General features: G+C 44.2%; 2 protein-coding genes across 5 annotated transcripts in view; both read right to left on the bottom strand.

The window, feature by feature from the left end:
• Window positions 1-4: 4 nt before the first annotated feature.
• On the bottom strand, window positions 5-11,336 carry KLHL11 (kelch like family member 11). Its single transcript, XM_070393016.1, has 2 exons — window positions 10,752-11,336; window positions 5-5,524 (listed from the first exon to the last, which is right to left on the bottom strand). The coding sequence occupies exons 1-2, from the start codon at window positions 11,294-11,296 to the stop codon at window positions 3,943-3,945; spliced, it is 2,127 nt and encodes a 708-aa protein (XP_070249117.1). The 5' UTR covers window positions 11,297-11,336; the 3' UTR covers window positions 5-3,942.
• Window positions 11,337-12,677: 1,341 nt separating this feature from the next.
• Window positions 12,678-19,873, bottom strand: part of ACLY (ATP citrate lyase) — a 40,326-nt gene continuing 33,130 nt past the window's right edge. For all 4 annotated transcript variants that reach the window (XM_070394757.1, XM_070394760.1, XM_070394759.1 and 1 more), the window contains 7 exons: window positions 17,825-17,979; window positions 16,310-16,460; window positions 15,972-16,115; window positions 15,064-15,177; window positions 14,607-14,689; window positions 14,026-14,102; window positions 12,678-13,644 (listed from right to left, as the gene is read on the bottom strand). In XM_070394757.1, coding sequence (XP_070250858.1) covers window positions 13,550-13,644; window positions 14,026-14,102; window positions 14,607-14,689; window positions 15,064-15,177; window positions 15,972-16,115; window positions 16,310-16,460; window positions 17,825-17,979 — 819 coding nt within the window. In that variant the 3' untranslated portion in view covers window positions 12,678-13,549. The remainder of the gene's footprint in view (window positions 13,645-14,025; window positions 14,103-14,606; window positions 14,690-15,063; window positions 15,178-15,971; window positions 16,116-16,309; window positions 16,461-17,824; window positions 17,980-19,873) is intronic.

The following is a 19,873-nucleotide window of genomic DNA, read 5'->3' on the forward strand; positions in this document are numbered from 1 at the left end:
CAAACCAGCTCTAATGAAATACGTTTATTTAAAGCTTATATTGAGACCATTAGTAGCTTTAACACAGGACAAGATAGCTTCAGGAACATAAAACAAGCTATTATACAATGTAATGTCTCAAAGTGTCTTACGTTCCACATCTCCTCTGACTTACAGGAGACAGTCCAAATTATACGTTCAGTTGAGTAGGAGCTTGGATACTACTAGCTCCCAAAACTCACTGTACATCGCTTGAACTAAGTACTGATGTTACAAATAACTCAATGAGCCCTAAGCACAGGGGTCCTAAGATCTTCAAACATCTAGCAAGCACTACTTTTCATGAGTGCATAAGGCAGGAGGATTAAGTTAATAAGTGCTCTATTGTATGTGCTTCACTGTTGCAGAAATGGTCATATAGAGCAAGACAAAAGCCCCACAAAGGTAAGCAATAAATAGCAGTTATTTGGCTATCTAAATTCTTTGAAGCAAAATGACTACTATATTATGTTGTTATTGTATTACATCACTCAACTATGAGTTCTTTTGTTTCCAATGACCAGAACATTAACAAAAACAAAAATGGTCTACTCTCAAGAGATTAACAAACTGGAGTGATGAACTGTGCCAAAATGTTTGACAGTTAAAAAGGAGACTGAATTGTTTCTCAAATATTCTACAGTTAAAGAGCAACCTATAGGCACCCTAGTTTTCTAGTGTAGGCAGATGAACATGCTTCACAATTCTCTATGTTTTCAAAAGACATGAAATGTGACCAATACACCCTTTTTATTTAAGCTTAATTTGAGGAAAGTACACACAAAAAAATCCCTTTGGTTATGCTTGATTAGGCCAAGTAACTAAAATACACAATTTAGCTTACCTGTCTACCAATATATAGTATTCATATTAGAATTATGAAGCAGAGAATATTTAAATACACCACATGCTACACTAGTCAAGAAACATGAAGAAAAAACATGTGCACTAGAAACTGCGTTATCATCAGCCTGAAGAATTTAAAATACAGAAGCACACAAATCTTCCATAAACACTGTCTTTCCAGTTCCAAGAGACTGTTCTATATTTAAAAAGTTAGTATTTAAAATTTTTTGGTCCCAGAAATACTACACAAAACCAGCTGATCAAAACAAAACTGATGTCAACGAATGTTTAGATTTTTTTAGCACAATATTTTTGAATTGGCACAGCAAAAGCCAAGATACCAAGATACACAAGACTAATCATGCAAATAACTGCAAGTGAGACACTTAAACACTAAGATCATGACTGACATTCTTAATATATACCACTGATTTTTTTTTTTTAAACCATGGCGGGGTAGGTATAGTTAAGATATCCATTCTGAGATAGAAGTAGATTCACTCAAAGTTATGTATAGTTGTTATTTTTTGTATAATCAATTCCTCTTTTACTTCCACAAATACCAAAAGCAACAAAACAAGATTTGCTTAAATACACATTAACTGCCTTTTTAAAGCTGTATTTTTATCTGTTTAAATTACCAAACACAATCTTTAAGTTTTCATCAAAAAGGACATTTTCCCCCCAAAAAGGCATTTTAGGTTCTTTGTACTCAGAACCTTTCCAAAAACGCTAGGAAGTTATTTCCAGTTTGGAATTTCAGAATGTCAGTCTGGAACAGATTTAAGCAAATTTGGTTTCTTTCCCGATTAACAAGTTAGTTAGGCTATTTCAGAAACACAAGTTATTGATGTGAAATTACACATGTGAATTCAAATACGAAAATTAGCAATTCAGCAGTCAGGAAAACCTGCACACATCATCATGCAAGGAAGGACTTACCCCTTCTTTCCACCCGTGGCCTAGGCTGCCTGCTAAGTTAAAAAACAACAATTTCAATCAAGTTTTCAAAACCAGATTATACCTAGATCTTTGAGTTATAATGTCTGCCATATCATGTGAAAAAGAGACAACCTTCCAAATAAATTGGTCACTCTCAGAAAAGTCTGAGACAAAACCCACTGGCCCCCAATCCTGCATCACACCCTTCTAGAGAGAAGCTGGCATCCTGGTGAGCTACTGCTTTACACAGCCAGGAAAAGGAAGGCTAGCACAGCCTATCAGAGAAGTGAGAACTTCGTGCATTGAGCTTTTCTGCCTTACTTGCATAGATCTCTCACAACTAAGTATCAGCATTTCTCAGAATCCAATGGCTTTTATTAAACTAACCACAAATACATAGAAATTGAGAAAATGGTTGGGGTGAGATAATATATCCTCATAGAGAAATATGACTTGCAGTTCCGATCCCCACTCCCATCTAAATGAAATGGTTTTAAAGCAGATTTCCAACACGTTTATTGAAAAACCATATCAATTGGTAGTGATATCAATTTAGAAATTTCAGGAAAATTCTTAGTAGAGAGTCCAAGGGCTAACCATGAGTAGTCTTGCAGCTGAAAGCTAAAATTTCTGGTTGTACTTTTTTTAGTGTTTGATACAACTAACAAGGAAGTTAACTATAATGCAGTAGAGAAAAAAATCAATGCACTTAGAATTCTACTTCTAGGACAGTGTTTGGGAATGCCTACGATAGTAGAAAACAAGAAAAATATACTGGACCCACATTGCAAACAGTAAGAGTAGGAGTTGCTGAGTGCTAAAACAGTCAAACCAAGTGCTAAATTGTATAAAGCGTTTGAATGTGTTAAGAGAATCAGAAGAATGAATAAAAATAAATTAAAAATAACTACAGTGATAAATTTTGAAGAGCCAGAATTATGCCCTTAAATTTGGTATTCCAGGCTCAGGCAAAGTTCCAATTAAAGTTCATGGCAACTGGGGAGCATTTGAGGTCCTGCTCCCAGCATATGTGGTCAGTTTGGCTCAAATAAAGTCTTAGAAAAAAAGTCCAGGGCAACTGGATATGACATTATAACAACGGGGGCTGAGAAATAAGGCTTGTTTTTAGCAACATTTCTCTAAATTGTTATTCCCTTTCCATTTCAAAAAAACATTTTAGAAAGGAATGAAGATCCTATGAAATATGCATTAGAGCAAAATTTAAAATTGAAGGCATTGAGTGTCGATTGTCATAAGCATTATTTACACTCATGAACTTATCCTCATATAAGCCTGCAATTCCTGAAAAAAGTATTTAAAAATTTTTAATGCCTTTGATTTCTCAGACTACACCAATACTTCTCAGAGAAACAAATTTCACATATATAATATCCTCTGTATTCAATCAATCAGCTAAAGATCAATACTTGTGCCAACTACCATCATTTCAGAGTGACAGCTTAAAGTCAATAACTCAGTTGGCTAAAGAAATGAAAAATATTCCAAAAAAATGCATGAGCCAATTACAAATTTCTCATCAGTCCTCTCTTCTAGAAGGAAACAAAACAGCATTTCTAGATAAACAAAATGTCAAAGCAAAAATTCTAAAATCATCTTGCTAAAATATTGTGCTTTTTCCTTCAAATTTCAGTCCTACTATTGCACATACCTCTTGGAAATGAGGGCTCAATGCATAAATTCTGATCTTGTCAAAACCAACCATTCAGGAAAAAAGTGAAAAGGAATATCAAGGTAAATGTGCAAATAAAATTGGTGCTTAAAGCATGTTCAAAACCTAAGTCCTAAGACAAAGGAGTTATACCTTCTTAGCAGAAAACCAGCCAAGTAACTACGCCTGGTTTTCCCATTTGTCTTTAATAAGATCTTATTTAGCTAGCACATACACACAAACTAAAGACAGAGACCAAAGGCAGAAAAAGACTGCAAGCTAACAAAATTACCACGTATTGAATTGAGTTTCCCAGTCTTCCATTTTTAACTATATTTCCTTTATAGAGGCAATCGTCAATTCAGGTAGAAAATAAGTTATTGACACACTTTTTCAAGTAACAGTCTGGTATCTTGAGCTTCACAAAACAGGTGTGTGACTGTTTTAAGCTTCAGGTATTAGAGAACCTAACATTCGATCTGAGAGCTTGGCACTCGCCGCATGTTTAAGGCGTGCCGATGTATTTCTTGCATCTGTCTGATCCGGTCCTTCTGCCACATTAAGTTTTGAGGCATAGGATATCTCTGTGTGCCATGCAAGTACCGGTATGGGATTCTCACGTGGCAAGCAGTGGCTCTACAACGAGGTTGCGGCATGGGAGGAAGCAGCATCCACCTCTTCCTCTCAGCGCAGTAGCGGTAGGCTTCTTTCCGATACTGCTTGTCAATATCATCACTGTTTTTCCAGCCTCCAATAATGAAAACGTCATCTTTGTAATAGCAAATGGCTGCTCCTTCAATGCTTAGGACTTCTGGAGGCAAGCTCTCAAGGATCTCATCGGAAACTTGGCTGGCAATTTTTCTGACTGCCTCTTCATTTTCCAAAGAATAACTCTTAGGACAACATGATGCCGTCTGATAAAAGTTGGAATTGACCACAGACATTTGGAAAAAGCAGTAATTGTCAATAAGTGGCAAAGATTTCACATCTTGCCACTGTCGAGTCTCTGTATCGTAGCAGGTGATTACGGCCTTTAAGCCATCTTCAGTGTCCCGATCCACAGGAGTGCGGGCAGCGATATACACAAACCGGTCTTCCACGGCTAGTGCTTTGACATCTCGAAGAATCTTTGGTGCTGATTCCAAGTTGTGCCACTTATCAATCTCAGGATTATAAACAGTAACATCTTTAAAGCCAGGACTAAAGTTGCCATGTCCTCCAATGCTATAGAGCTTCCCTTTGACTTGTGTTAGCCCAAAAGAATGCTTCCTTGTCATCAGACTACAAACATGTTCCCATATATTAAAATTTGGGTTATATCTTTCCACAGTTTTAGCAAAACCTGGTTCCATTGATCCAGCAACATACACGTGGGATTCCGTTACTGCAACTGCATGGCCATCCAGGTGATTATGAATATGGGGCAGGTTTACCCATCTGTCCTCATCAACAAAATATCCCACACATTCACTTAAATAGTCCCCTCCTTCCGACACGCCTCCAATAACCATGATCACGTCCATGTTTTGTCCATAGCGAGGTAATAATGAGACATGAGAAGCAGGATGCTGGAATGTACCAGACTGTATGTTCTCAGCTCTCAGAGCATGCCTCTCCACTGCATCAGCCACTAACTTGACGCAAACTTCATTATTGGCCACCAGCCTCTCTGGTTTGACATGCCGAGTAAGATAGGTAGGTTTCATCTGGGACAATCTGAGCAATTTAAAAAGTTCTTCAAAGTATCTCTCCCTCTCTTCAGCATTTCTCTGAACCCACTTCAAAACTGTTTCAAAAAGAACCTCTTCGGAATCAACCGTAATTTCCAAGTCTGACAGCCAGTCTCGAATAAGATGGAAAGGTAAAGTATAAAATTCCTCATCCTGAATTACTTTGTGGAAATTTCTCCGTATCATATCGGCAGCTTTCAGAGCAAGTTGGCTCAGGGTATACATGTGAGCTAAGCTATGAATGGCCACACAATTTGAGAGATGAAGTTTCTTCTTGAGAAATTCTCCACAAAATTCTTTTAAGCGAATTAATAGGAACCTAAAATCAAGAAAAAGAAGGATTAATTTTCAAATGTGCATGTTATGTGGCTGCATTTTGAGAGCATCTGAATTATACAAATTGAAATGGTAAGCTTCAACTTACTTAATGCACAATATCTGAAAAAAAGCAAATCCTCCCAAATTAAAATGGATTATGCTGAAAAGTATGTTTAAAAGCTTTAACAGTCCTATACTTTATTTTCACTTTTTATTGTTGTTGTTAAGCCTCACCCGAGAATATTTTTCCATTGATTTTGAGAGAGAGTGGAGAGGGAGAGACAGAGAGAGAGAGAGAGAGAGAGAGAGAAACATTGATGTGAGAGAAGCACAATGAGTGGTTGCCTCCTGCATGTGCCCCAACCAGGGCTGGAGATGGAGCCTGCAACCTAGGTATGTGTTCTTGACTGGAATCAAACTTGGGACCCTTCAGTCCGCAGGCTGACACTCTATCCACTGAGCCAAACTGGCTAGGACTATTTTCACTCTAATTTGCCCTTGCAAAGGCAAATCTCAATTCAAACTTGTCTATGCCATCCTACCCCAATCCCTTGCCAGTTACCAGCCTCTCTTCAAATGAGGCAGGGTCTCAGTGAAGAGACTTTACTAAGCACTGACTGCATGGTATAGGAACTGTGGATCCCAGGAGGATGTTTACTCAAGCATCAGAAGTGGAGTCTTTGTGTCAGAGGTTTAAACCTCTTCTTCACCAGACCATTCTCCCAGGTCAACAAATGAAGGGGGGAGGTGCTAGAGAGTGGGGGAGCTGCAGTCTCATTAAAGCAGGGGTGGCAAAGCAAACAACATCTGAAGAAGCCAGGAAATAAAACAATAAAATACATGTACAGGGCAGTCCAGGTTAAAAAAGAAGAGCACTGGCAGGTATGCTCAGTGGTTAGAGTGTTGGCCTGCACACTGAAGGGTCTTGGGCTGGATTCCCAGTCAAGGGCACATAACTGGGTTGCAGGATTGATCCCTGGCCCCAGTCAGGGCATGTGCGGGAGGCAACCAATCAATGAATCTGTTTCACATCCCTGTTTCTTTCTCTAGTCCCCCCCCCCCCCCCCCACCCCTCTTTCCAATGGAAAAAAATATCCTTGGGTAAGGATTAACAAAATAAAAAAGAAAAGAAAATGGTTTGGAATGTAGCTGGCTAGAAATTGCCTACCTACCTAAATTTGTTTAAAGTTAAATTAAAAAAAAACAAAAACAAAAAGCACACACACAAAACCACATTTCAGACAAATTCATAAATCTGGCAGCATTCAGCCCCAAGGGTAGCCAGTTTGAGACCATGGCGTTAGAAAGAGAAAGTCCCCAGAACTGAGAACCTCAACGATATACGGATGACTACATCAGTCCAGACCTATTTAATTCAGTAACCATTTATTATTATGGTTATTACAACTATTGTGAAACCTGAGAGGGAGAGAGGGCTCTTGGTAGCTAACTGGACTCAAATTTTTAAAAAACAGAGCCTAGCAGCCATGTCTACATAGGGGCCTCTCACTTCAGGGAGAGGCCTGCACCGAAGTACTTGCCTCAGAACCCAGCTATGTTTCTGCCATCTGAGCTAGACCTTATAACAGAGGTGTTCCTGAAATTCAATTTCAACCAAAAGGACTGAAGCTTTCCCCATCCAACTGGAAGCTGTGCAGCTCCAACCAACCTGAGTGGCTCTATTCTGACCAATCAGGACAGTGCATTTTGGACCAATCAAACTGTGAGGACTTGGAGTCCTCATTTGCATGATGACAATCAGGCACCAGGGGCAAGGAATTCTATCCAAATAAGCCAGCTCTCCTCTGGCTCTGACAGCGCACTTTCCTTTCCCACCAAAAACTGGGTAACCCTGGCTGAGCTGAACCACCAAAGATGTCTCAAAGGAGCAGAGTGGAGCAGACCAGTGCAGGCCACAGCAGACTGGCACAGAACGCAGCAGACCAGTGCAGGCCACAGCAGACTGGCACAGAACGCAGCAGACCAGTGCAGGCCACAGCAGACTGGCACAGAATGCAGCAGACCATGGAGGAGCAGAGCAGAGGAGAGCAGAGCATCTAGCTGGAGAGGGGCCTGGCCCCAGGGCTGCTTCACAGCCCTGCTGTCTCACAATTGAGCTGTTCTACAGCCCATGCTGTTTTCACAGCTGTGCTATATCACAATTGAGCTGTTTTGCACTGAATAAAGTTTCCTTCTTCACCACACCCCAAATCGGGGGTTCCTGTTGCCGTTGAATTGGTGCCAATGACAATCGGACAACACTGTCGAACAATGATATAAAGATGAGTAGCACAGACTCCCTTCACCCTCTTCAGTGAACATACATCTTAGACATGAAACAAAGACAAGGTGTAGTAGTAAGAGTTCCAGTGGCTCTCAAACATGTCTGGGTGCCTAGATTCCCAGGCTCACCACCCTACCCAGCTCCCATTTTTGGCAGGCACTCCAGGTAATTCTTACACATATTCCATTGGACGGTGTTTAGAACACTGCTCTATGAAAACAACAGCTAGCTTATACTAGGCATTTGCCATGTGATGGGCATTGCAAACTGCACTTCCTGTTATTTATGTTATAAGTGCCCTACAAGGTAGGCATGATCAACAGAGTATAAGGGGGGATGGGGAATGGGGGGTTAGGAGAATGATCCTCTCTCAGAGCTGGTAAGATTAGATGTGATGGTTGCAGGATACTCAGAAGAGTGCCTAACACAAGGCAGTTGCTCAGCAGCTGACAGATGGAGAAGTTAGTGCTTTAGGTAAACTGCCTGGGGTGTTCTCTCCTACTTATCCCCAACTCCCCAATAAAGCTGGGACAAATCTGAAGAACACAAGCTCACCTGACAAAAGCAAACACAGCATGAGACAGTGGAATCACCCTTCCCCCATCTCAGACCTATAACTGCCCCACCCTGTTCCACTCCATTCTCTATTGGATGACCCAGTCTCACACTTTAAGAATAAAGAGAAGCCATCAGGCAGAAACTTCATCTTCCCACCACCCACACTGCCTACAGCTGTACTCTATACTATGCTCTCCCAGTCCAACTTTTCCATTAAACAAAAAAAATCTTTTTTTTTTTTATTGATTTCAGAGAGGAAGGGAGAGGGAGAGAGAGATAGAAACATCAATGATAAGAGAATCATTGATCAGCTGCCTCCAGCACAGTCCACTGAGCCCACAACCCGGGCATGTGCCCTGACTGGGAAATTGAACCTTGAACTTCTGGTTCATAGGTCAATGCTCAACCAGCCAGGCCAACTTTTCCATTTTTAATATGAATTCTATCCACTTCTTGGTTTCAAAGACTTTGCTCCTGCAATTATTCCCCTGTCCTGTAACATTAATCTCTCCTTTTCTGCTCTATTATTGCCAAATTCAATGATCACTTGCGGTTGACAGAGCTGACATGATTGGCACCCTTCTTTCTAGTCTTCTCTGCTGGTTCCTCTTTAACATTCTGAAGAATCCCAGGACGCAGTCCTGCCCCTTCACTTTTCTATCTACACTCTCTTCCTAAGTAATTTCATCCAGTCTTATGGCTTCAATTATCATCTGTATGCTTATTTCCTCCCAATCTCTAGCTCCCAATGCTCTGATACCCACCTGCCTACTCAGACTTCTCCTGGACCCAAACTCCTGATCTTCCTCCCAACCTTGCTTTCCTGCAGTCTTCCACGTTAATAAATAACAACTCCATCTTCCCAATTGCTTGAGTCCAAAAGCTAGCACTCTCTCTCTCTCTCACCCCACATCAAATCCATGAGCAAATTAATCTCCTCTATCTTCAAAATATACCTAGAATTGAAGCACTTAATACCTTTACTTCTCCCTCCTCAATCCAAGTCTCTATCACCATTGCAACCACCTCTGCTTCTGCCCTTGCTGCCCCCTCCTTTTCGAACACAGAATTCTTCAAATCAGAATGCGTCATTCCTCGGCCTCAAACCTTCACATCACATTCAGAGTAAGAGTCCAGGTCCTTCCACAGGCCAAGGCCCTATGGGACCTGGATCCATTCCCATCACCACCCAGAGGCCTTTCCTGCTCCTCTCATTCGGCATCTCTCTGATCCAGCCACAATGGCCTCCTGCTATTCTTTACCATCCAGACAATCTCCACTTCAGGGCCTTTACACCAACACTGATTCACCTCACCTCCTTCAGTTCTTTGCAAAATGTCTTCTTTGTGAGGGGTTCTCTATTCAATTTAAAAAATAGCTTCTCTCCATCAGCACTTTCTGTATGTCCCCACCACGGTTTATTTTCCATCATAACTATAACCATCACCCAACACGCTATCTATTTCACATATCTGTTGTCCATCTAGCAATGTGAGTGCAATGACGAAGAGACTTTTGTCCGTTTTGTTCACCGCTGAATTCCCAGCACCTTTAGAACCCAGTGTCTGAACGGGTGCATAATAGGTACTCAATAGGTAGTTGTTAAAATAATGTATCTGTAACATAATACTGCCCCAACAGGCTCCTCCCAGCTCTATAAATGGCTTTCGTTCACCTGCCCCCTGACCAGTCTCCGCAGCATCCATTCCTGCCCTCTACAATCCCTTTCCACAGCTGCAGAATCATCTTTTAAAATGCTTAAATCGGGTAATTTACTTACCCAGCTTCCCATCACCCAGTGAAATGCAAACTCCTTATTCCAGCGCATTTCACACACCCGTCTCCCCTTCACCCACCATATCCAGCCCCACTGGATTTTTCTTTTTCAGTTCTTCTCTGAGCCAAACTGGATCTGGCCTAAGGGCCTCTGCGCCACCCGCCAGGAATCCCCCATCTTGGCTGTTTAAGGGTCGGTTTAAAAGTCATCTCCCGAGAAAGGTCTTTCCTCTACCCCATCACAATCCTTCCACCCACCCACCCCCCTTTCCCTTTCATCCCTTTTTAATGTCAATACGGCACTTACAACAAGCGGGCTTTCCTTCTGATTGCCTTTGTTCCGCCACCGGGGATCTGAACTCCCTAAGGCAAGTGGCCCTGGCCGGACGGGCCGGCTGCATCCTCAGTGGCCAGCGCCGAGGCTTCCCGCACCGCCCCGCACAGCAGGCCCTCGGCAGGTACCAAACGAGTGCATTTCCTCTGGGCTCACTGGCGCTCAGCCGCAGGCACGGCCCCCCCTATACACCCCCCCCGCCGCCCCCGCCGGTGGCGCCGTCCCTGGGGGCGGCCCTCGGAGGCCAGCATCTCCCCTCCCGCCTCCCCCGCCTACCTGTCGGCCAGCTCCAGCACCTCGTGCACGCTGCCCGTGCTGACACGGATGCGCCCGGTGTACATGTATTCGATAACGGCTTCCACCGTGTCGGGCTCAGGCCCGGGCTCCGAGCTCCACTTGCGCATCTCCACCCGGCCGGAGCGGGACTCGGAGAACTGGCCCGAAAGCAGGGGCGTGAAGTACTCGGTGGCGGCGGCCAGCACCGAGCGGTGCGCCCGGAACTCGCGGCCGCCGGCGCCGCCGAAGCACAGGGTAATGTCGCAGAAGAGGCCCTGGCGCCGCTGCTCGTTCTGCCTCCACGACAGCTCGGAGCAGTGAGAGCTGCACTCGAAATCCTCGGCCTCCGGGCCCGGATCGCCCCCGCCCGCCTCCATGGCGGATAAACAGGGCCCGGACCCAAACTCTACCGTGCCGCTGCCCCTGACTTCGGCGGCCAGCCCGGCCGAGCCGGCGGCGGCCGTTTCCATGCTCTCCATCTCCAGCACCTGCAGCGAGGCTGCTGCGGCTGCTGCGGCCGCCGCCGCCACTGCCGCAGCCGCCATCTTGACGCCGCAGCGCCGGGCCGCCGCAGTCTCCGAACGGGCCGGCCGTTCTGGTGCGACACAGAGGGATTCTGGGAATAAATAGTGGGCGCAGACTGCGCCGCGGGCCGCGGGGTCTGCGCACGCGCCGCCGCGCCGCCCACGCCGGCCACCTCGGGGCGGCTCCGCGGGACGGCGCTCCGGTCGGAGGCTGCTGCCCACGCGGCGGTGGGAATGGCTGGTGTCCTTTCCCTTCCTGAGCAGCGAGTTCTTCCTCGTGGGCATTTTGCAAAACAAAAGCCACCCGAGACCATCACTCATTGCTAGTGTGTTGGGCGGCCATACAGGATTTTTTTTTTTTTTTTAATCCTCACTGGAGGATATTCTTATTGATTTTAGAGGGAGGGAGGGAGGGAGGGAGAGAAATTGAGAAAAAAAAAAAACCTCGATGTGAGAGAACACCGATTGGTTGCCTCCCCAAGGCACCTCCCACCGGGGATGGACCCTGCAACCTCTAGGTGCGTGCCCTGACCCTGAATCCAACCCTCTCTACCTTTTGGTATGCGGGAAGATGTACCAACCAACTGAGCCACACCGGCCAGGGCAGGATTTTTATGTAAAGATTTAAAATGGCTTTGGAGTAAATTAAAAAAAACAACAAACTTGAGACCGAGCTCCACCTTATGGATGAGTTGGGCATGCAACTCATGATTGAGGGCGAATTACCTGGGAACCCATTCTCTTCTAGCATACGTTGGAAGACTGCTGTGAGGATGAAATGAGAGGCTTGTGTTCTGCAGTGCTTGGCCTGCATAGCTATCCTGTTCCCTATATAGTTGTTAAAAAGATGGCCAAAAGCCACTTTGGGGTTTTAAGCAAAGGAGTGTTTCAAATTAGATGTTTTAAAAAATATCACTGGTGGCTGCATGGAGAATGCACTGTTAAGGGGTCAAAAGTAGAACTAGGCACAAGTTAGCACACTAGATATGGATCCATCAGAGATGCTAAAGGTCAACTGAATGGTAACTAGACCTACTGCGGTGATTATTTTGCAGTGCATACAAATACCAAATCATTATGTTGTATGCCTAAAGCTAAATTATTTTTTAAAAAGGTAAATTGACAGCACTTGTCAACCAGATAGAGAAGGAAAGGATGGCTCACACATTGTTGGCTTGTGTATCTGGATGGATAGAGCTTTGGTTCTCATTCAGTAAGAGGGAGGTGCAAATATAAGGGGGGGGGGGGTTGTTTTTGGAAATAGTGTTTTGATGGATTCCTTTTTAAAAACAAAAAGAGGTAGATTAACATTTTTAAAAATACATGCAGTAAAATTACTAGAAAGTAAAGTTCAAAGGAATATAGATGAAATGGATGGATGACATGAGACAGCAGTAAGGTATTCATTGTTACTATATAGTTTATTCAAACCAAACTATGATAATACGAAGAAGAGACTGAGGTGGCAGCTGCCCAGAATCTTGTGGATTACAGATGCAAACTGGCTGGAGAGGAGTCCTTGGACCCACACTTCAGTAACAGACAAGTCAGTTGCATAAATATAGAGAACATAAGACACAGACATTTCACAGCTTTTTGCTTTGCGTTTCCATTTTAAACATATGTATGTTACAACTTTACATTTTAACTTACTCCACCACATATTCTGTAACAATGGCTAAGGATGCAATGGTCTCAACACGACATAAGCAGACTTTGGTCTGCAATATGGAACGTTTCAGTGAGATACCAAACAAACCCTTAACACAGAACACACAAAAAGACTCTAAAAAGATCTGATTAATACAATGTTTTTTTTATGTTATATAAGCAGGAAAAGGGGGAAGTGGAAACACAAGACATTAGGGGTGCCTTAAATGTATAGTATCTTGAGGTCTTCAAAGTCTCATTCCCTTCCTTCAAGGGGAAAATTTTTTTTTAACTAATGGAAAAAAGAAAGCATCAGAAAGCCCTACAATGAGGAAAAACACTATCTTGACAGTGCTTAGATGCTTTTATGTAATAATTACAGCAGGTAGCAGAGCAAATGTCACAAATATTGGCTTTGTTTTTATTTCTATGCTTAAAAAAAAATTAAGCTTCTTTGTATGGACTGAACAGTGTTAGCCTGTGGGTGTTGGTCTTCTGTGCCTGTACACCAGTGGGTTTACAGACCAGGCCCATCCTAGAGCAAGCTCCAGTGCCAGCTGTCTGCACGCTATTTCCCAAGGGAGGAGTTGTCTTCACTTCACTGCAACAGGATTCCTGGCTCAGTTACATGCTCATGTGTTCCGGAAGAACATATGAAATATCATCCCACGGGTGACGATATAGCCCCTGCTTCAGCCTCTTCTGATCAAGGTAGTGTCCTAAAATGGAGCAAATGCATTTTTTTTTTTTTTTGAGTTGGTGAATTTGTTAAAAGTTTGGTGAAGGAGAAAGGATAAGGAAGGGAAATGCATCTAATACAAAAAGGCAGATACAAAGAAATGGGGAAGTAAATCGAGACCCATTCCATAGGTAGATGTCAGGCTTGGTTTGCAATCAAAGTAACTTCCAAGACAAGGGAACAAAGGTAAAGATAAGGGGGAAATGAAGGTAAGAAAGGACGGATTAGAAACAATGATTAAGTCAATGTGACATCTTTTTTTAGAAACTCACCACATGGGTAAAGCAGTGTAGCTGGACCACAGAGAAGAAAAACAACAATCCCACCTAAAACCCTCTTAAAACAATAACAACTCACTCACCAATGAAGCCCATGCTCCTTCCCAGAACAAAGATGCCATTGAGGGCTCCAATGTCAATATATTCATCAGCTTCTTCCCTGCAACACAATCAACATGTAGTATTTTTGTTTTGTTTTTAATCCTCACGTGAGGATATGTTTCCGCCCATTGTAGAGAGAAAGGAAGGGAGAGAGGGAAACAGAAACATTGATGTGAGACAGAAGCATCAACTGGTTGCTTGCTGTATTCACTGCAACCAGGGATCGAACCCGCAACCTTTCAGCGTACAGGACAACACTCTAACCCACTGGGCAACATCGGCCAGGGCTCAACATGTAGTTTTAAAATGGCTCACATGACGGCCCTCCTCCCAGACAGTACAACCTCTGCTCAGGAGTGAGAAGCCAGTTCTCTTTGATTTCAAAGTGGAAAAGAGGGATGCTCTGGGTGGTGGGAGTAGAGGCAATTTTTGTTCTTTTTTACACCACTACTACATATTTTCTAAGTTCTCTATAGTGAACATGCGTTATTTTCAGAGTTGGGAGGGAACAACAACAAAAATCAATAAACACTATGAAGAAGGAAAGGGCTGTGAAGCTCACCGAGTGAAGGACCCACAGTTTCTAAGCATGTCTACAAATGCAACTCCGATGAAGCCATCTACATTCAGGATAAGATTTGGTTTCTGGGAAGGCAAAATATTCAAAGCATTTGTCATTATTTCTCATATTTCCCTTGTAATTTTCCACTATTACTACTACAACACTACATATTCTGATCACCATTTAAAAAAAACTCCCAAAGCATCCCAGTTGGTTAGAAGAGACTGTCTTACCGAGTTCAATCCCCATTGTCTAGCAAAGGATCTGACACCTAGTTGACACTTAGTGTCTGTTGAACTTACTAGTAGTTATGCAACAGAAATATAATTTTCCAGAAAACCAGGATTAATTTTAGCTACACAATCAAAAGATAACTTGGCTGTCTCATTTCTGCCAAGAAATTCACCCAAGAAATTCTGCCAAGTAATTCAAGAATTAGGAGCATTTGCTTTTTTACCTTCGAGGTGGTAATCTTTTCCACTTCCAGCGCATAGTCGAGCAGGGGGGTGGCAGGGAAGTGCTGTTTGACGTAATCTTTCAGGATCTGCACTCGCATGTCTGGGTTGTTTATCTAGAAAGTGATTTAAAGTTACAGAGGAACTCACTCTAACACTTCTACCAAGGAGTATATTTGTGCTCATGTCACAAGTAGGCACACTACATTTCATATCCAGGTATGCAGGAGGCAACCGATCAATGATTCTCTCTCATCATTGTTTTGATCCCTCTAACACTCTTGCTTCCTCTCTGAAATCAATAAAAAATATATTTAAAAAATAAATATTTATTCCCTGGCCTCTAGCCATCAGGCTTGCCCTGATATTCTTGCTTTTCCTGTCCCAGTGAGTCAGACGTAACCATGTGACTTTCATTGGCCAAGGAAATTCTAATGAAAGTGAGCTGTACCAAGCAGAAGCTTTAAGAACTTCTGCCATGACTTTTCCCAGATAGGGGCTGCTTCTTCAGTGTAGATGACAGAGAACAGAGCAGCAGGCAACCCGCAGTGAGGGTGGGGTGAATCCCACAGGGGGTGTAGAGTGAATAAGAAACCCTTGCTGTTGCAAGCCACTGCGATTCTGGGAGTTGTGTTACTGCAGCACGCAGCTAGCCTCAGGTGCTGCTATGTCCCCTTACCCTGACCTGTCCTTTCTCTTATAAGGTTCATAGGATGAGTTTCCAGCTCATCATATTTTCACACCCCAACTAAACACAATAAAAATTGTTTAAAGGCAACCTGTATTACAACGTTCTCACCTGTCAACAGGTCCAAAGCTTTGCATGTTGGAGTCAAGAGCCTGCGTGTTCTCAACTAAATTGATGCTCTCTTGTCCCCATTCATTCAGTCCCTTAAGGAGAACAACTTACCGACTTCACTCGGTGACCGATGCCCATGATCAGTTTTCCTTCCTTCTTCATCTTGTTCACAAACTCCATGGGGATAATGCCACTGTCAAAGGCTTTGCTGAACATCTTGGCTGCTGCATCCAGGGCACCCCCAAACCGGTCACCCTGTAGGAGAAGCAAGCCCCTGTTGCCCTGAGCTGTGATTCTCCTTCAACTTTGCAGACAATTTGGCATGCCCTGAACACACCCTGCACAGGCTTTCACCTTCCAGGGCTGCTTCTAGGACCTGGCTATAGCCAAGCAGCACGGTGCCAAAGCCCAGTGTCCCTGCTGTGCACTCCCGGGAAGACAATACTCACAATGGTGAGCAGCCCCGAGGTGAGGCTGGAGACCAGGTCCTTCCCAGCTCGAGCACAGATGATGGTGTTATGAGCCCCAGACACGGCTGGGCCATGGTCAGCTGTCACCATCAGGCACATCTCAATGAACTGGCAGGAGTACTTGGGCAACCTAGAGGTGGGTGAGTAAAGGGACAGGGGAAGGAGAACAGAAACGGTGGTGAGCTGCTGAACAGGAGATGCATTGACTTCCTCCCACCTCCCTAAACAAGCCACGCAAACTCAAGAAGGGCAGCAACCTGCCAATCTAGGTCTGATACTATCATACCAACTCCAGGACAAAACCTCCAGATTCTTGAGAGGCTCTGGACTCTGCTGATAACAAATACTGGTTTTAAATAGTTAGCAACCAGGGTGTGAAATCTCTTCTTTAGTCAGTTTTCAGCATGAGTTGCTATGACAGGATTTGACCTGTATTTGTGGCTACCCTCTATGGACCAGACAGAGAAGAGGTGAGGTCCCTGTCCCTTTCACAATGCAGAAGCCCTAGACCTCCAGTGTTCATCCTACCAACTGTGATTAAGAATGCAGCCTGGAGCCCTGGCCGACTTGGCTCAGTGGATAGAGCGTCAGCCTGTGGACTGAAGGATCCCAGGTTCGATTCCGGCCAAGGGCACATGCCTGGGTTGTGGGCTGGATCCCCAGTAGCAGCGGTGTGTGTGTGTGTGTGTGTGCGTGTGTGTGTGTTTGTACAGAAGGCAGCCGATCAGGGATTCTCTCTCATCATTGATGTTTCTATCTCTCCCTCCTTTTCTCTTCCTCTCTGAAATCAATAAAGAAATATATTTTTTAAAAAAGAATGCAGCCTGTAGACATGGGGATGCAAGAGCAGAGTGAAACCTCTGGTAACTCAGGTGTTACAGCTCATGAACATTTCCCTGGAAGGGCCCAAAGCAGGACAAGATCCACCTCTCTGCAGGTGAGGGCATGACACAGACCAAGACTTCGACCTGGCCTTCTGCCCAGGCCCACACCACGCCAGGGCTCTGTGAATCATGGCCTCCCTGGCCCCCTTGCCCAGCTGTCAGTCCCAGGGGAGGGCTAAGCTTGGGAGTTGCAGAGAAAACCATTTTTTCCTCACATTCAGGCTAATGATACAAGTACTTTACGTGTGTTTAGCAACTCTGCCAGCCCTGTACTCTTTTGCCACCAGATCCATCCAGGCCTCCCCTGCTAACCTTCATCTTTCTCTCAAGAGGCCTGCATTGACTCTGTCCCATGTCTTCATATGTTCCCAAGGGAAAGGGGCTGATCCAAGATTCCTGATTAAGTCATGGTTTAGACTGGCCTTTCTGTTCTTGGAAGATGTAGGAGTCTGTATTTTTTTCATTTAGCCTTATCATTGATTTGTGGCCATAAAGATTGCCTGACCGGCCCTGGACTATTCCTCAAGGCTGCCCACCCCCATTCCTGTCAGGGGAAAATCATTAACTCCAGTTTGCAGGGCCCTACCAACTTCTGCCTCCCATGCCTCACCTTCTCTGGAACCAAAGCAGGCCGAGGACCCCGCCGATGCCCATCTCTTCCTTGAAGACCTCGGTGATGGGCATGCCTGCGTAGATGAGCTCCTGTCCCCGTTCATCACAGATACTGGTCATGAATGAGGCAGGTTTCCGGATCAAGCCCAGCTCCTGAGCAGAGACGGGGCAGAAGCAAGCAGCACTATGGTAACCACAGAAATTTTTCCTGGACTGCACCACCGGCTGTGCTCTCAGAACCAGTGTCCCAGGAATATGTTAAAATTCTGGTGGCCATGTATTCGATAACAGCTTCCACCCTGTCGGGTTGGTGCCTGGGCTTGGGGCTCCACTTGCACAGCTTCACCCAGCCTGACAAACAAGCTCCTCCCAAGAAATGCAAAAGCTCTTTTACTGAATCTAAGTGTAGAAAATGCCCAGTCGGTGTGGCTCAGTGGTTGAGCATTGAACTATGAACCAGGAGGTCAGGATTCGATTCCCAGTCAGGGCACATGCCCAGGTTGCAGACTTGATCCCCAGCAGGGGGCATGCAGGAGGCAGCCGATCAATGATTCTCTCTCATCAATGATGTTTCTCTCTCTCTCTCCCTTCCTCTCTGAAACCAGTAATATATATATGTATAAAGAAAAGAAGACAGGAGTGCCACACTATGGCACCTGCTTAGCCTCAGCTCTATTCTGTTCTTTACTGAGCATTTGTGGGGCCAGGCATTGCCCTAAGCCGTTGACATCCATGGGCTCACTTTAACCTCACAAAAGAAAGTCATTCTTCGTGTTTAACAGAGGAAATGAACGTTAGAGTGACTCAATAACAGTCGCCTGGCTAAGAAATGGAAGAATGGCTTGGCTGGTGTAGCTCAGTGGTTGAGCTATGACCCAGGAACCAAGAGGTCACTGGTTTGATTCCCTGTCAGGGCACATGCCTGGGTTGCCGCTCGATCCCCAGTTGGGAACATGTAATGTAGGAAGCAGCTGATTGATGACGTTTCTCTATCATTGATGTTTCTATCTTTCTATCTCTCCCCTTCCTCTCCCTCTAAAAGTCAATAACATATATTTTTTTTTTTTTTTTTTTTTTTAATATATTTTATTGATTTTTTACAGAGAGGAAGGGAGAGATACAGAGAGTTAGAAACATCGATGAGAGAGAAACATCGACCAGCTGCCTCCTGCACATCTCCTACTGGGGATGTGCCCGCAACCCAGGTACATGCCCTTGACCGGAATCGAACCCGGGACCTTTCAGTCCGCAGGCCGACGCTCTATCCACCGAGCCAAACCGGTTTCGGCAACATATATTTTTTTAAAGTTAGAATCTTTAAAAAAAAAAAAAAAGAAATGGAAGAATGAATCCAAAGGGAAACAATTTAAACACTTCACATACAGCTGCCAACCCCAGCCAAAATGTAATGAGGCACATGGCTGTGGGTATGGGGGATCCCCTCAAGATGCCTTTTACCCAGGGGCGGGGACTGAGCTCCTGAATTTCCCAGTTTCCGACTTGGGCACCCAGAGGTATCATCAAGTCAACATTGTCCAGGCCCATTTCTTCAGTTAACCCCATGAATTTTAATTAAAGAATGCTTTTAACTTACATTCTAATTACGTGAGTATCTTTTTATTTTTTTTTAAATATATTTTATTGATTTTTTACAGAGAGGAAGGGAGAGAGATAGAGAGTCAGAAACATCGATGAGAGAGAAACACCGATCAGCTGCCTCCCGCACATCTCCCACTGGGGATGTGCCCACAACCCAGGTACATGCCCTTGACCGGAATCGAACCTGGGACCTTTCAATCCGCAGGCCGACGCTCTATCCACTGAGCCAAACCGGTTTCGGCAATGAGTATCTTTTTAAAAATTTAAAACAGAACAGATCAAGTTATGTCGCCTTTGACCTCTCCCATTTCGGCTTTCTGACTTAGCGTTTGTCAGTTTAGTGGACATCTTTCTGGGCCTTTCTTTCTCCACTTTTATTTACATGCACGCATAAACACATGGAGAATTTTTATAATCACATTAGATATACTGTCCTGTAATGTGTTTG

Source organism: Myotis yumanensis, unplaced genomic scaffold, assembly GCF_028538775.1.
Source record: "Myotis yumanensis isolate MYYU_CA2020_CCGP unplaced genomic scaffold, mMyoYum1.0.hap1 SCAF_16, whole genome shotgun sequence".
Lineage (NCBI taxonomy): Eukaryota > Metazoa > Chordata > Mammalia > Chiroptera > Vespertilionidae > Myotis > Myotis yumanensis.